Source organism: Cupressus sempervirens, chromosome 2 (genome assembly GCF_028749045.1).
Source record: "Cupressus sempervirens isolate cs-2001-9-10 chromosome 2, ASM2874904v1, whole genome shotgun sequence".
Lineage (NCBI taxonomy): Eukaryota > Viridiplantae > Streptophyta > Pinopsida > Cupressales > Cupressaceae > Cupressus > Cupressus sempervirens.
The window spans coordinates 318,809,656-318,828,508 of NC_143119.1; the positions used below are offsets into that span (position 1 = coordinate 318,809,656).

The window sequence follows — 18,853 nt, forward strand, 5'->3', positions numbered from 1 at the left end:
TATCAATTTGTGGTTTGGATGTTTTATGAATTCACTTTTAAAAGTATTAAGATAAAATTGAAATATTTAAAGTAGAACACATAGCTTCATTTGCATCACTTGTATTAACAATTCTTTCGCAATGTTGCTACTAATCATCTTCTTTTTTTCTGATGGAGGGCTCAGACTTGCGAGGTGACCCAGCAAAGCCTGCGAGCTACCAACCAACAAAGACCACCACACAGACTTTTTAGGGACTTGATATGGGTCCACTCGTGCTTGAAACCTCTTCAGCTTAAAGCCAAGGACTGAGGGGCATCAATGCTATCAAAATCACTTGGGGCACGATCCAAAGACCTCATCGCTTATGATGTCGGAGCCTTGCACTCAGCAAGACTTGATTCCTAGTGGGATCTTTGTGAACCATTCAACTTCACTAGTAGACATAGGGCCCATTGATCTAAATCTTATTTTTGAACGATACTCCTAATGAAAATCAAGAATGTATGGGGTTGCATTTTTCATTTGTACTTTGTTTAATATGTTAAATATCTCTTTTTCATATATCATGGGAATTCTAACTATACAAACTTGATTGGGTCTTCTTTGTAAATTCATCATATGTTTGAACTGGTCTTTTCTTTTTTTCTTGTTAAAATATCAATGAGAATTCAGACTAACAAACTTGTTTGGGTATTCTTTGCAAGTCTATCATATGATTGATTTGGTTTTCTCAAATAAATTAAGACTAATATCAGTTCCCAAAAAAAAGATTAATCTACATAGGAGTGCTTATGGAAGTAACATAAGATTTTCAGCATCAACATTTTTTTTTTTCTCTTTCTGTTTTCTTTTTTCTTTTTTTGAGTAGGTAAACTTTTTAAAATAACCAATGACACTAGTGTGACACATCCTCTTATACCGCGTGGGTTTGGGGGTTGACTGGACCTCATATCCTCATATTTTATCACAAAAAAGCTTTCATTAATCAAGATAGGCCTGTAGCCTATCAATATTTCAGATCATGCTATATGATTTGTTTATCTGGTTTTGTATTGAAAGTATTTGGGCCTGTGTCTTCTACCTGCTTGTGAGGCAACACCTGGCTGAGACAAACTTTAAAATCTCTGTGTTGTCGAAGGTGTTGTTCATAATGGTAATAAGGTACATTCTTGGGAAGATAACAATAGCAGAATGAAGCGGCCAATAAGGTAACTCTTAATCTTTCCGAAAAATTATTAGAACAAAATAAAATTAATTAATATATGTTTCGAGTTTGGCAGTGTATGTTAGATGTTGCTATACTCAAAATGCCATTAAGTTCTATTCGATTTCAAGTTTAAAAACGAAGAAAATACTTCCCTAATTGTAACTTACAAGTGATAAAAAAGCAAGGAACCTAAAAAGTGTAATTTGGACCATGGAATAGTTACAGATCTCTACAATTCCACCATCAGGTAGGCTTTGAAAAATATATAGAGATAGAGTATGACAGAGAGAAATTAAATGGCAATGTTTAATAATTATAAAATCAAACAAAACCAATGTTACTGATGATAATATACTAAATTTAGTATTAACCAATCAAGTCATTTTAACCATCTAATTTTGCATTTCATAATGGGAGATGCTGGTCTTGAGCAGGCCTATATATTTACTCTTTCACTGTCCGGATAATGAATTATGACAGCATAATACCCACAGATTTCTTGAGTTCAAATACAGCTTTGTGACTGGCTCCAAAGACATGAATTCTTTTTAGCTTACCTGTGGAATATTGAAAAATGCAGAAAAGCATAGTGGACCCCTATGAGGAAGCGCCATCTTGCCATTAGTATGAATATTTTCTTCCAAGAACTCTTTGCTTGGCTTATTTGGGGATCCCATTATTCACATTATTTCCAAGAACTCGGATTGGTTCAACGTGATTGGTTCTATGCCCAACCTGCACAGTTTTTGTGCTTTGCTGACCTGACTTTTTCAATGGTTTTTTCCCTTCAACACTTTGACTAATCTTATGCTGTGGCTTATGATTTTTCTGGCTGGAGGTTGCTTTTTCGGGGCTAGGCATAGAAAGCCTCCTCTTAGCCCGAGGATCAACTGTGATTGGACATTCCTTTGCATTGCCAGACGAGCGACTCCTAGAATGGGGATGGGCTGGAGTTCCAGCAAAAGACTGATCCAGACTATTTGAACAAATGCTCTCCAAACAATCCATCTTACCTTGATTATGGACTTGACTCTCCCATGGCTGAGATGCCATCCACAATTCTAGCCATTTCCAACCCAAATTAGCTTTGTCAGGTTCATTTTCCATCTGTTGTTCAGAGACAGGTCTTGAGGTTGCTCGCCACTGCAAGCACCATATGAAATGTTCTTTTAGACAGAATTTCTAAAGGAATACTAGTTTTTTTTTGGAACAAAAATATGAACATTAAGTGAAATAGCACAGTGTAATCAGAACCATGCTGAGTCTTCTGTTTATTTCAAAGTCACTTTTCAAGCTTACTTGACGAGAGAATGCATATGACATGGCTCTTTCACGTTTGGCAGCAGCCTCTTGCCTCTGTCGTGCCCTCTGTTGAATTTCTTCCACTGAGCCTAAACTGTCACACCAACCTACCTGTATTGCAGAAATAGACCGACAACCAAATCATACACTGTCATGTGTAGCTACATGCCAGTTACAGCTAGATAAAGAAGCTATAGATCATGGTGGAAATAAAAGTATGCATGCTCTTTGAGACCCACAAATCATGAGAACTACTAACATGCTGGATGGATCGAGATTACCTCAGATTTGTTGATGTCTTCATCCAGTATGAACTGATGATCAAGTCTCTGCTGACAACTTTCCATTGCCATGCATGCTCTTCGAGCCCGAACTTGAGCCTGAACTCTTACCAAGGCTTGCATACAACGCATTGTCATGGCTGCCTGCTTCCTTACTGCCTGCCCTCGAACAAGTGCCTGCAATCTCACCAGCCCTTTCAAGGCACGAAGAGCTTTCCTGGCCTGTTATTTCATCAAGATCACTCATTGCACTAGTTGCATAAAAGATACATTACAAGAACAACAGATAAGGTAAATTGACATTTTAAAATTTTTTACTGAAGTTCCAGTCAACATGAATGCATACAATCTCAAATAAAATATCAGAAAAAAAAAGTTGTGAATGCTACTTAGGCCTTGTAAAGTTGGGATTTACATTCATAGTAATAGCACTTCCCAAGAAAACTAAGAACCTTGCAGGATGCAGTAATAGCATTGTTAAACGGCCATATACATCTGGCATCAAAAATCACAGCAGACAGAAATTTAAATTATACTTTCATCCTCAAATAGCTAGTGAAAATATGCATTAAAAATGATATGTGGTTCTATCAAAATACAGGACCAAAAAATATTAATGCATGAAAAAATTCAGCCTTGAACAATAAAAGCAGGCTGAAAAATCGCTAGCCTTAAAAGTCCTGACTTGACCTATATCAGTAGTCTTTTTTGTTCCTCCCAACAAGGAATTCTGGAATCATTTTATCTCCTTCAATACTCACAGAGCCCTGATTTAAACAATGCATACATAGCAACCTTTTCCTTGAGATCTGAGACATTGAATATCATATTCAAGTTCTATTATGTCCAGACTCTAATATTTAAGAGCATATACTAGCTTGCTTGCTGTCTCACATCAAGCTTGAATAATTTATCATCGGAGATGAGCAAAAACTACATTCCCTATTCCAAATTTTTCAAACTTCTGCCAGTCTGCTGGCTGCTTCATCCTATCGATAGTCATTGCCAAGCTTTCCTTCAACATGGACAGCACATCTAGCATGACGTGGAAGGTATTAACTCCAGCAGAAACCTAAAACATCCTGGATTCTTTGCTAATGCAGCTGCACAACCCTGCCTTCAAAGCAGGTCACTCGGTGGAAACCAATATTTTGATTAAGGAAACTAGTTTAACCATAAATTTTCTCTCTTTTACTGTATCCTTGATAATATTCTAGGAAAATTATTCACTTTTATCTGCCCACCCACGTTAAAGGTGCCCCCTGCTAGCCTAATATTTCTTTCAAAACATGACATAAATATGAAGCCCCTATTTCAGAATGATGAGATTACGATCACAAAGAACTTATCCAAAATATAAGTCAATAAATTCAAAGTTCAAATCTACGAAACTTTACTCACTATTACAAGATTTAGATTTAGAGATGCGCTTGAACAAACGAACCTGTCTTGAAGGTTGGTGGAGTGAGTACAACTGCAGAATGCTTGGAGCAACATGTAATCTCTCATAATATATCATGTAAAACTTATCTGTGAAGGTCTATTGAGAAACTAAAAACTACAAATTAGGCATTGCTCTCATACAAAATGCTTTCATGATTAGAGACTTGGATTGGCAAGATTCCAAAGGAATCAAGATGGAGACCCAGTCAAAACATGTTTCATATCCAAAATGTCAAATGTACTCTCAAGATCCATCACAGCAGAACAGCAAGAGACACCAGCAGATAACTAGTTTCCTATGTTCCTCGGGGACGCATACCCGGCCTAAAACTGGGAGTTTTGGAAACAGGGACGTCCCCGGGACGGGGGGACGGGTATGGGACATCCCCCAGCCGTCCCCAAAAAAGGCAAATTACCAAGGGATGTTCCCGAAACTTGACGACGGCTGGGGAAAAAAGGGGGATGGCTGCCTGTCCCCAGTACAGAAAGAAGACGCCTAGACATCCCCCAACCGTACCAGGTACGGCCAGCTGTCCCCAATTTTTTAAAATTTCAAAAAAAAAAAATTTAATGCGAAAAAATTAAAAAGTGAATATTAAAATTTTTTTAAGGCTCCTTACTAGGTCACTGAGGTGGGCCCCACCCCTCCAAATCCTGTAGAGGCAGAGTAGGAGCAGCAGTCTGCTTCATTTTTCTATGTTATGTTTTTTTATGTTGAACGTCAACGTGCTTATGATACATTGATACTTATTACTTTATAGCAGCCCTCTAGCCTTTGGGCGTATAGCTTTAGGTATATTTAGATTTAGATTTTCAAATTTATCATGTTTATCATTATGATATTGATATGCATTTTGACAATTGAGTACTAAAATCGGATATTATTTCCTAGATGGCATTCCAATGTTGTATGTTATGGTTCTATAGTGTTTAAATGACATGCTTTGTGCTTAGTTTCATATGAATGACATGTATATTTGCAAATTTCAATGTATAGTTTAAAATTTTCCTATATATATAGCCGTCCCCATTTGCCGTCCCCCAAATCGCCAAAAAAATTTGCCGTCCCAGAAACCCATTCCATCGTCCCCTACCATCCCCATACTAGAAACATGGGGGAACATAGCTAGTTTCTATTGTGAGATAGAGTTAAGTCTTCTCATTCAGATTACTTTTTGGTTTATCAAGGACCATCTTAATTAGATCTTACATCCATTTTACCATAACTAACAATTGCTAATTATTGCTTCAACGTGACCTAATTGCTCTTCTAGATTTAATAGTGATGATTTCATAAGATTTGGTTCAATCAGCTATACTGCACTCAAGGTTCTTGAAGTCAAGTTGAAGATGCAGATCTTCTGAAGCAGTTTCAAGGAGAATTTGGCATTGCGAGGGCAGGAAATATTGCTGTGTATTTTCAAACTGTTGTACAGGAGCATCAGTAAATTTACATAACCCTTTTTAGGGTGGTTTTTGAGAGTTGCTTATCCCACATACACACTCCCCATACAAGTATTTTAGGAAAATGCTTTAACTTCATCATCTCCTGCTAAGTAATATGTTTCACCTTATAAGAAAACTTGATTATGCTTGGCCAAGCATGTATTATGAATTCTCCCTAATTTATACAATAGAATAATCTGGAGGTTGAAAGCATAGTAGGAAAACTCACTGAGTACTTTTAGGCTTAATCCCAAAAGGAGTACTCACATTGTAAACTCACAGGACAGATGGGATTGATTTAACTTTTCAGTGAATCTTAGTAAAAAGTCGTAATTGCTAAGTTTCGACAAGTCCAACAAAGAAACCCACAGGGACATAATTATGACACCTACAAATGGTTTAGACATGTTTTAAACACTGTTTTTTTTTGTTATTTAACAATAACCCAACATGCCATATGTAATCCTCACATAACAATTGTGCATCTTTAAAAGCAATTTGAAAGGATTTTTTGTGGAATTGAAGGGAAAATTTGAGGAATTTCAATTTCCTAGTTATATTCTTTTTTCATCTATTTGAGTTACTTTTAGCATGTTCATTTGATCTTTCCAAGCATAGCATTATTTACAATTTACCTGCAACATGTTCAATTCTTGAAAATTTGATTGCCACTTTCTGCATAGTTTTTAATATAATCACTGTTTTTTTCTCTCAAACAAAAGCTTTTACACTGTGAATGATGGCGTGCAGCATTGTAATGCAAGATTTAGATATAAATTTCATTTTATTTTTCATATTCAAATAGTTTCTTTTATTTAAAAGTTTTGTCTTTGGTTTTTTAACATTTCACAGATTAGATACAATGGCATTGGGTTCCACATGTGGCTTAGTATCAGTTCCTAGAAGCCAAGAGCTTGCTTGCAATATGCCATAATGTGATTAGGTAGCAAGGAGTGTGAATTACCTGCAACGTGCTCAATTTTTGAAAATTTGATTGCCACTTTCTGCATAGGTTTTAATATCATCACTGTTTTTTTCTCTCATACAAAAGCTTTTACACTTTGAGTGATGGCATGTGGCATTGTTATTCAATTACATTACATTTGTAATGCAAGATTTACATATAAATTTCATTTTATTTTTTATATTCAAATAGTTTATTTTATTTAAATGTTTTGTCTTTGGTTTTTAAACATTTCATAGATTAGATACAATGGCATTGGGCTCCACATGTGGCTTAGTATCAGTTCCTAGAAGCCAAGAGCTTGCTTGGAAATATGCCATAATGTGATTAGATAGCGCAGAGTGTGATTTACACCTTTTGCATACAAAATATTATTGTAGGCATTAATTGACTGAAATAGTTCCTAGAAGTCAAATTCTAGTAGTTGTTAACAGTTGTAATATATTAAACAACTATCAGGTCTTCTAATAGGTTTCTCATAGTTAGGGAAAGTAGTCTAATCCCTGGTCTACTTCTATGTAAGGACTTCACATAAATAAAGATGTATTTTCTATGATGTCCCCTTTTTGTGATGATATGGTTTATGATTGGTTTGGCCTATTTCCTCAACCCTTGTAGGCTAATTTATATGGATAGGTGGTCTTCAGAAGCAGTTACTTTGACTGCCAGTGGCATCACTCCACTCCAATAATTTTCTAGGTTCTGGATTTTCCTTTGGCAGTGCTTTTGGGCATAGATTAATGGCTTACTCTTTATAGTAAGTCAATGCTTGGGCAGTTGATTGCACAGTGGAAACAATGGTTGACCTACAGGTGCAAACGGAACAAAGAGATAATGAGTAATCAGGGTAATCAGGGAGTTATTATAATTATAATGGCATTCAATGATATTATTTGTTAATGATTACATTAGAATGTTATTATTTAACTTATAAAATGTTGTTGTGGGCCATTATATTAATGGGAAAAGTATGCGTCATTAATGATATAATATAAGATCAACGACAAAAGCATATTTAAATGACCTTAAAGTACATTTTATGTTGCATAGAAATGAGCTCCCACTTTGGAGTTATATAATAAAGTTTTCAATAAAAACCTAAATTCATTTCAAAAGCAAATTAAAACCACTTCATGAGATCAACCATGGGTGAGAAAAGTATAAAAAACCTCCTAAAAACAAATTGACTTCATACTTGATGATTATTTGATTTTGTTTTTTTGATGTCTTTGGTATTTGTGCAAGGGTTTTAGCAAACCAAACTTTGGAGAACATGAATTTCTTCATGCTATCTACATTCTGAGGTGGTTAAAGATCCATTAGAGTCTACAAATCAAAGATGACTTCATTCAGGAGTCATATATATGCATAATATGTGAAGTTACAGGAAATTTGAGTGCTAAATAAGAGTGTGAGAGCAGAGAACCTCCATGGCCACCTTAAAGCAATTGAATTGGGCCATTTTTAGCAGAAGACAATCATTGTTTTGCAGGACATACAGTTCCAGTCGCTCTCCCAATATCATGGTGTGGGGTTTCTAGGCCAAAACACCTAGGGTTTGTGTTCAATACTTGCCCAGATTTGGAAGTCCAGCTATATATAGGTGGTTGCACACATTCTGAGGATATTACTTATCAGTTACAAGGTGGTGGGATTGTTTCCATGTTTTCCTTTTAGTTGCAATTTAATTTTCAGAATTCAGTAATGCGATTCCTTGCATTGTACATATCTATCAAACAGTAAGAAAGCAGTTCCTGCTTATAAATTGCAAGTTAGTTTCAGATTATTTATGCAAGCATAGTTTTTATTGTCAATTATCCTCAAAATTAAAAAATATATATACATCAAAAGAAACAAAAAATATAAAAATACCTTTCAAAAATACCAAAGCACAGTCAGTTTCAAATTGGGTAGAAGTTGAACCAGCAGGGCTCATCACACTGGTATCAGAGTGGTTTCTTGCCATGCAGGGTAGAGGTTTCATATGTAGCTACAGTAGATTGGTCACCATGGGATATGATGAGTGAAAGAAGGGAATAAATAATTTAACATGTTTGAGGAATATAATGTTGATGTTTGATAGCTTTAGTCAGATAAACCTATCATGTTTTCTTTATATTTGAGATATAAGGTTACTGTAATATGAGATTTATACGTACATACCTACATACATACATACATACATATATATACATATATATATATATATATATATATATACATATATACATATATATATACATATATACATATATACATATATATATACATATATACATATATATATATATATATATATATATGATTAAATTTGTTATTATATTAATTATCTGATTAATGAATAGACAAATCCTATGAAAGGACATGTCTATTCATGGCCTATTCTCTACATAAAAATCTAAAAGGATGTTGCATTTGGAACACACATACCAAATATTATGGCAGTTCTTAATATATTTGCAGCAGATTCTAAGAAAACTAACATGGTATCAGAGCCAACTGCAAATGTATCAAAGTGATAAAAGTATAAAGAGGAATTATAAACTAAAATATTTATTACTACAGAAATTTAGATCTCAAATGAGATAAAATCTAGAGTTTGAAAGGATAAATTTATACTGAAATGGACTATTAATGTCACCGAACATCAGTTTTTTGGAGCAATGAAAAATACAAACATTCAAGGGACAGGTACCATGGATAAACCTGGTCGTATTTTGTACTTGACAACAGAAACAGCAGACCTATTTGGATAAGGAAACTCGGAAACCATCTTTAAAATGTAACCTATGTTGTATGATCTGAATCGATGATAATAAATGATTAAGTAAAAGCCTTGCAAAGGAAAAATACGAAGCACATAGGGTAAACCTGATGAATCAACTGCAGTGAGAGGACTGCAGGCCCCACATGAAATAAAAGCAACGGTCAAATCGCAGAGAACATAGGCAATGGAAAGCAGAGGGATTAATTAAAGGATACCTTACATGGATCTAAATTGACAGAAATATCAATTGCAGGCGAAAGTGTGAAGTTAATAGAGAATGCCGATGAAAAATTGCCACATAGAAGGCAAGAGATCCCCTACTCTTGGTTCAGGTAGTGAAATAATGATATGACACAAGACTGAGTGGAAATCGGGACCCCCAACCATATTATAATCAAACTTGGAATCCATTGTACATAATGTTAAATATGAGATCTTAATCTATATGAAAAATATTCAAAGGAGAGACTACCCTGTCACCACAATTGACGCAGAGTACAAATGCAGGAAAGAATGAGATTAAAAGAGACCTGGGCGAATAGATCAAAGCAAACAAAATAAATGCCAAAAAATTGTCCAGGAATATCTCATGGTAAAAAATGATCGGACCTATTAGAAGTGAGAAGCAACGGATAAGAAATTATAAATAAATAAGGTCTTAATAAACCAATGTGAAGCCTAATTTCATGCACATAAATAAGAACAGAAGCAATGGTAACGACAAAGCGATAAGGAGTCAAGAAAATGTATAAACCAGCGAACAATGGATGGTTGACATAATTCATGGGGAGTGCAAGAATAATCAAAGAACAGGACAAATCTAAGGAATTTGTAGGCCACACACCGTTTATGTGGCATCCACGCACACTCGCATACAAAGGTATCAGGGACATCAAAAGAGTTGGTTGGTGATAGACTTTCCGATAGTGCTAGTACGCTACGGATAGACTGCACTCACTGTCGTATGGTCTTGGGTGATATTGACCATGCATGAACACGACCCGCATGCTCATAAGTCCACCTTGGTGATTTATTAGATGATCGGTTAAGGAAAAGATAGTGAAGCATTGGTTGCAGGACACGTGAGCGGCGAATGCAGGGACATGTATTTTGAACCAAACAAATAAGGAAAGCGCCAACTGGAGGGAGTAGCTGATAAGCAGACCCCACACGCAAACAAAGATAACTGATAAAAGTGAACAGACATAGGACCACACGTACAAAGGAAAACAAGAATTAATATTGGATTAAGAGGGAGTCTTACACTTCTAAGATAAAGGAGCTCAGAAGATTAATGTTTAGAGGGAGTCTGACATCTGACACATTTGTCTGAAGGAGCAGATAGAGGATAAGTATTAGTTGATCTTTGAAGATCTTGATCATATCGGAATCAAAGGGAGTTTCGACTTCAATGGGCCTACCCCCTATGTACATCATGAGGAAGTGATGACTTCCAAATGATGTCACTTATATTTGCAGAAGTTACTGCAAGGTGACGATTCTTACAATAACTTGTATTATAAGGTCAAACAAATTGAATATATGGTGAATGTCTTGCATCTCAACATTCTGGAAGGCATTACTCAAAGAGTATTCGGTGAATATCATTAATATTCTGGGAGGCCAACACTCTTGATATCAGATGTGATATCAAACCTTATTTTGAGTATTTGGTCAATATCATTGATATTGTGGGAGGCCAATACTCTTGATTTCAGATGTGATATCAAACTTTAATTTGAGTACTTGGTGAATATCATGTGTTGATATTCTAAAAGACCAATACTCATGATATCGAATGCGATATCAAATAGTGGAAATCTTCTGAGATATCCTTAAAATTGTTATTGGTAATATTACATTGAAGTAATATTTATTCTTATGTGGTTATCCTTCTAAGCTAAGAGGGAGCGTTGATGTTTGATAGCTTTAGTCAAATAAACCTATTATTTGTGTTCTTTATGTTTGAGATATAAGGTTACTATTATATAAGAAACATTTATATATATGATTAAATTTGTTATTATATTAATTATCTTATTAATGAATAGAAATGTCTTATGAAGGGACATTTATATTCATGCCTTATTCTCTATATATAAATCTAAGAGGATGTTGCATTTGGAACACACATACCAAATATTATGGCAGTGCATAGTACATTTGAAGCAGATCCTAAGAAAACTAACATATAATACCGTCCCTCAGTATGTTAAGAAAGATTTATCTTTTCATTATTTCATAGACTTTCATCCAAGGATATGTAAAAAGATTGGTTTGGTGAAGATACAATATCATACGATAGCCCGTGATCTATTTGCAAGAAGAGATGGATCGCAAAATGATAGTCAAATTGTATCTAGTGATAATGAGGGTGAAATTTGAAGAGGAAGTGGACATTAACAATGCCCAAGAAGTTGTTATCAGCACTGATAACTGCTCTGATTTTTATGACAACAATCATAATGTTCAGTCTCCTCATTCGATAGCAGCCATTCTGTGTAAAAGATGGATGTATAGAGTTCCCTATTTGAATCTGCCACTGGTGCAAAGTGCTCCATAGTTATTTCTAGAGTACTTCCCACTGTCGAGCCTTGGCAAGGATCTTTGTGAGAATCCATAGTGCATTTATCTTGCATCACCTTTGTCACACAAACCCTGAACGGGTTTGAGGGTTCCAAGAGAACTAAAAATAGATAGAGACATCAGGAATATCAACTCATAGAAAACTCAATCAAGGTGTTAGAAATAAATTATGTGATGCAGATTCAGGCCACAACAATCTGATTTTGCAAATTACACCTAGAAAATAAAATCAGAAAAATCAAATGGCAATAAGTCCCAGGACCAGGTTTTGGATGAACATGCAGCTACCATCGAAGACGTGTGCATAGACATTGCCAGTTTCTACAATGTCTTTTGAGGCATCCTATGAGGTACATAATAGCACTTCTTTTGATGTTGATGTATGCAAAATTGGTGGCACACAAGTTGAAACTCATCAATCAATGAGTAATGTTGAATCAACCTCTTATCATAGTGCTGATTACAAACCAGAAAATTTGTATAGTAATAATTTTTCATAGGGCCCTCATTATTTGATTAGTCAATTGAAGTTTAATGACACTATGATTGCTACAGCTTTAAAGAATTTTGATGTTTCTCGGCATATGTTGGCAACTTATGGTTGGAGAACTCCTAAAACTGATGAACACTATGATAGATAATTTTCCCTTGTTTTAGGTACTTGGAGATTCACTAGGGAGGAGATGTTCATTACTTTATAAGCAATATAGACACATAATTGCTACACAAATAATTATAAGTTGATTTAACAATGTACAATTTGCAAAAAATAGTAGTGTTGCATTGGAAGATAACCCAACAAATTGGATTGCTGTAATAGAAAAACATTTCAGTTATCTTCTTATGATTTCTTCACCTCCCGTGACTAACCTATCACGACTAAATCTCGACCAATGACCATGTCTACTACTGCTTGCGAGATTTTCGCATTGACCATGTCCATTACTACTTGCGCGATCTTTATGCACGCATGGTGATGGGCCTGTGTTCCCTTGTTCTACCGCTAGGTTGACTTTATGGTTGTAGTCATCACTGCCTATTGCTACTCTGTGCTCTTGACACTCTATTGATTTTTTGTTACTTTCCTATCAAATCTTTGCTAGGTGTTCTTTGGTATTTGTCCATTTGTCCGTTGGAGTTCATTTTGTGTTGGCATCTCTATGTGGCTTGTTCCCATGTGGCTCGTCACTCTACCTTTTCCTATTGACGCTCTATGTTGGCTTGTTTGTTCTTTTTCTCTTTTGTGGCCGACTTCCTTGGCATTGTTGTCTCAGTTATCCTCTTTTTGTGCTCACTTGGTGATCATTCTACGTGCATGGTGCTATGCCTAAGTTTGGAGGTTGTCATATTTGTCACCAGTCCTTTTGGTTTCTTGGGCGTGCTTCTTCTTGGCTCCCGCTGATTGTGTGCAGTATCCCCATGCATGTCATTGCTTTGTCTAGGTGTGGTTGTCTCAGTAGCAATAAAAGTTTCAGTGAGTTGAAAAAAGAAGCAAAGGTTTCTAATAGGTGTGCTTGTTGTGATTACCTCTGGTTGGGTTTGGACTATGTGACATATTTTTTTCTATAGAGATTATTTTTTCTATATGGTTGAGACTATCTTGAAACAATGAGATTTACTTTGTCTACAAGGAGACTGTGTACTTAAGGCTCCTTCCTTAGACCTCCCTTTTGGCTTTCTCTTTGTTTCTGCCTTGCCTACTCAACCTTCTTTGCTAAGTCCATAGGTTGGGCTACCCTGACAATCTCAGTATGTAGTTGTCTTCTATGGAGTCTCAATCACCACCCACACACGTTACTTGCCAATGGTTGATCGATCATATGTCCAAGATGGAAGTAGAGAATTATTGCTTATGGGATACTATTCATACTCTTTCTAAGGTATTAGCAAGTCTAGAACAGCTCATTGATAACAACACCTTGCAGAATAAGAATTTTTCTACAGTTTTGTCTAGTACATCCTCCAAAACAACAGACCTCAAAAAACAAGTGGATTCCAACAAAGAGCAAGTTTTAGAAATTTGTGAGATTAAGGACAAGAAGGCGGAAGTAGACAACAAACAAACCTCTCTTTTGTCGGATAAAGTCCAGCAACTCAAGTCTTGGGCCTCCATCTGCAACCCCTCCCTAGGGTGGAGTTGGATAGGATAGATTAGCGGATGAACGTGTTAAACGAGCTTGTGAGCCCAATTTGAGAGTCTAAGGCCTTCCTCTGTCGATCCTCTCTTGGTGGGCTACACCTTCCTCAGCGATCAGTTGGGTATCACAGCCATCGCGCTTGGGTTGGTCATGATGACACCCTTTTTCTCAGATTCCTTTCATTAGTGGACCATCTTTGGGTTCTCAGGGAGAGAAGGAAGCTCTTCCCTCTTCCCACTAAGATTTGTTTTGATGAGGACCTCACTAAATGGAAAGTGGCAGAGCTGAAGCACTCCTGGAGCCTTGTTCTTGAGGCTAGGCATAATGAGTAGTGGGTTGTTAGCAAGAACCTTAAGGATGCTATTCGGGATTCCTCCCCCCTGGGATGGGAATCGAGGTCAAATTCCAAGCCCAAATGATGATCATGGAGGCAAATTAGCCTAAGATGCCCCTGAACAACTCCCTGCATGTCAACTATTGGAATGATAATGGTACCTTATGGTCTTTGTCAAGCCTTTTTGGGGATGTTATAGGTTTTGCAAACATCCGTTTGGTTACCAAGACTGACGAGAGCCCCGTTCGTTCTCTACCAAGTGTCACTAGATTCTATTAGTTGCCTTCTTTTAGGGACAAGGTCAGGATTTCAAGTGGGGTCAAGGGTTATGAAGGGGTTTCTTGTTTGATAAGGGACTACCTCCTTGGCACAACTTATGTGATTTACTCTATCAACTCGTCCAAATTTATGTGGATCCATATCAACTACATGGATACACATTCTAAGGACATCTTCATTGGAGTTTGTTACTTTTTGTCAACCTCCTTGTCCTATGCTATATACAGTATGAAGGAGGGTGACCCCTATGAGGACTTATATGATTGCATTGCCAAATTTTTGGTCATGAGGGTCATTATCATTTTGGGGGACTTCAATGCACAGACTAGAGAACACCAAACATTGCTCTACGAGCAGGTGATAGATTTAGTTTGTATATTTGAGTCGAATCTGGACACCCCAGGCTTGCAGTAGTTTTTGAAGGATAGTGGTGGACCCCTTACAAGATATTGTTGTTATTTACTCCAATCATACATGTCTTCAAACTTGGTGATTTTGAATGGGTTCTTCTTCTTTCCTGACTTATTCATTTGTTGGCCTCGTTGTAGAAGGAGGCAAGTGTTGTGCACTATGCCCTCTCTTGTGCCTCCTTCATTCCCTCGATTACTTGATTCATCATCTCCCGCCTCCCTCTTGTTGATCATGCCCTCCTCATCCTTACACTATCAAATCCTTGCCTCCCTACTCCCCCTAGAGCCACCCCCTACCCGCAGCTTCTTTTCCTTTGTTGATGGCGATCAAGACCTCTTTTCCCTTCACCTAAGACGACTCCTCCCCAAGCATCCCTTCATCCATATCAAGTGCACCTCCACCATGTTTGACTACATCGTCGATGCATTTTGGGAGTTTGCCTTCCTCCTCTTCACCCATCGCACCACCTCTTTATCCCACAACCCCAAACGCAAGAGCGCCTGCCCTATGAACCAATGGTTCGATAGTTTGCTCTACCTTCTTCACCTATTCCTCCTCGTTCACCCAGTTGAATCTCTCTTACTATTGCTTTCTTCACCATAAGAAGTGGTTTTTCTTCACGTCACAGTGTAGATCCCTTTGCACCTTTCTCTTATGGTCACCCAAATAGCACACCCTTTTCCCTCGCCACCCCCCTCTCTTCCCCCCTAGATCATAGCTCACTGGTCTTGCACACCTCGACTCTTCACGACATCCTCAACCAGCCCCCTCCACCTCACCCCTCCACCTAGTTGCCATTTCTTTACCTTCCCCAACATCAAAGAGGCAATCATATCCATGACCAATAGTAGGGCGGAAAATTAGAAAAGGGTTCCAAGAGGAATTCATCAAGCTTGGTATCACAGTTCTAGGTTATTTCCTCACAGTGCTCTTTAACAGGATGATGTGTATCGGTTTTGCTTCTTTTTGATCCGAGCATATCATCCATCCAATCTAAAAGACTAGGTCGGCTTTAGAACCCGGCTACAAGAACATAATGGTTGGGCACACTTTCGCCAAACTTTACACCACTGTGCTACACACTATTCTTCCCAAGTAGCTTGATTGGTGTCACTATTGTGTGAGGGGGCAAGTTGGTTTCTGAATAGACGTTCAGACCATGTACCACATTTAAACTTTGTAGGGTATTATTGAGGAGGTTCGGCACCGCTCTATGAAAGTATATTGTTGCTTTGTGGCCTTTCACAAAGCCTTTGATTATGTCCATAAGGCAGCTCTTTTCCAAAAACTTAGAGACATTGGGATTTTAGAGATTCTACAGACAACCATCCCCAAATTATATGAGAGCGTGGTGGGTAGATTCAAGAGCCCGTAGGGTTTCTCGGACCCTATCCTAAATGCCATTGCAGTGAAGTAGGGCTTCACTCTCTCCTACCTTGTTTAGCATAAACATTAACGAGCTTGAGGGGTTGCTTTGGGATTACTCACTTCAAGTGATGATTGTTACTTGGATTGGGCTCTAATCTCCATATTAGTCTTTGGAGGCAATGTGGTTCTCCTAGCTACCCCTGTCACGTCCCCATTTTAAGATAGAATCTTAATCATTATTAGACAATATAATATAGTAAATAAATAATGATAATTAAATCATATATTAAATTATTAAAAATAATAAATGATAATAAATTATTATTATTATGATATAAATAGTAACATACATGATCTGTTATCAAAAAATAATATTTGAAATAATTAAATAACAATAAAATTACAATGATTGAATAAATAAAATTCAATACAAGAGACAATATTGTATAAACTGTGTTACCTTTCTAAATAGGATTTAATAATAAAAGATAAGAAACATAAAATAAGATATATATATATTAGCTTAATCTAATGAAAAGTCAAGAGATGTGTAATATAGAGATTTGACTCCTTCAAATCAAGATATAGAAGGGAGGAGTGTTTATTTGAAAGAAAAAAGAAGAGGAAAAGAAAGGAGTTAAAGTAGGATTAATAGTAGAGGAATAGAATGTTAAGAAAATAGGGAAGTGAGTTTTTTAAAAGATAACAATGATGAAAGGATGTGAATTTTTGTTAGGGTTGTAATTATGAAGGGTTGTGACTTTTCAAATGGCTTGTAATTATAAAGAGTTGTGACATTTCAAATAAATTATGATTATAAAAGAAAATATAAATACAATAAGCTTCCTTCAAAAAGGAAACTGAAATAAATGATTTTATATGATTCTAAGATATATTATATCTATATGATATACATATTTTTATATTGTAATATCAATTATAATAGCAAAATCAGAAATATATATCTACATTTCAATCCTACTATTTGGCTAAGAAGGGGCTTGTGTAAATTCCAAGAAATGGATCTTTGTCCCAAGATAAGGTAGGGGTCAGCATTCTGCAGACCTTCATGATACAGACTTGGACCTATAAACTTTGAAGGAATCCAGTAATAGTGGTATACAGGCAACTTGATTAACACTCACTTCTTTTGTCATGAGCTGGAATAACTAATAAGGTTGGACATAAGCATTAAAGCTAACACTGTAAAAACCCTTACTTGCCTTTCACGAATTTGCCGATTTGAAAATGAAAAATGTTTTTCTTGTTTCTGATTTTTTCAGAATAGATACTTGTGTATTTGATTTTATGCAAATAGAATACATAAGGGAAGCAGGAAATAACTTTGTCAAGAAAACACTACTTTCAGAATTTCCAGAATTACATATGCTAATTAGAAAAAATCTGGCTATTAAATTGCTTCCACTAATTAAATACAACTTCACAAAATGAGAATCTGTTGTATTTGCCAATCTCAACCTCCAAATTGGTTGCTGCCCCTTCTAGACAAAGGAAATGTTCATCTAATTTCAAACGCTGGCCTTAACGTAATGAAACGCAGACCCATAAATGTTAATCGTTGAGCTGATAATGTAGCCGTAGGTCTAAATATCTGCCAAGTACCTCTCAATCTGCAATCGTATATGCTGGGAGATGAAAAACCTTTCTTCTTTCACACCAAAAACACCCTCAGACCCCCACGTGCATTATCAGGAACTCACTGATCATTAATTGCAGAACTTTACTACCAATTCCAGCCGCAAGTCATGAATTCCCTTGCATCTGATACCATTCTGATTGCTGTATATAACCACAGATGCCACCAGTCTGAAGGGAACGTCCAGAACGTATCAAATGTGGCTCCAAGGTCCAACGGTTGCCACCTCCAGCTCCAAACACAATCACAGACTTCAATGTCCACTGCTCCAATAGATAATTTTGGCCCCAATCAGAAATGGCAACAAGAAAGACGAACGTCTGATGTCAATCTGATTCCACAGGCTACTAACGTTATTACAGACTGTGTACATGGCATGTAGCTGGCTGTAGTTATTGCCCCACTCCACTTGCAATGCTTATTTGGTGTCCAAGCTAAAACCCAGTACCTCACGTGCTTCCAGAATTGCACCCTCAGCTACCACTATTACCAAATTGAACTCTCTCCAATTGCCAATCAGTAGCAAACAATTAACCTTTAGAATGTTTGTCTCCTTAGCCACAGTAATACAGTAGGGAGACTCGGCAAATTGTTTATAACAGCACAATTTGCAATGAAATTACCCGAAAAATCTCCCAAACACAGGAAACATAGATAGGAGATTTAGATAGCAAAATGACTATAAATT

General features: G+C 36.6%; 1 protein-coding gene across 4 annotated transcripts in view; it reads right to left on the minus strand.

Moving 5' to 3' along the window:
* Positions 1–1,468: 1,468 nt before the first annotated feature.
* The window catches only part of LOC149572385 (protein IQ-DOMAIN 5-like), a 90,932-nt gene continuing 73,547 nt past the window's right edge, over positions 1,469–18,853 (minus strand). For all 4 annotated transcript variants that reach the window (XM_089813563.1, XM_089813564.1, XM_089813561.1 and 1 more), the window contains exons 4-6: positions 2,773–2,994; positions 2,489–2,602; positions 1,469–2,332 (exon numbers count right to left, since the gene is read on the minus strand). In XM_089813563.1, coding sequence (XP_089669689.1) covers positions 1,850–2,332; positions 2,489–2,602; positions 2,773–2,994 — 819 coding nt within the window. In that variant the 3' untranslated portion in view covers positions 1,469–1,849. The remainder of the gene's footprint in view (positions 2,333–2,488; positions 2,603–2,772; positions 2,995–18,853) is intronic.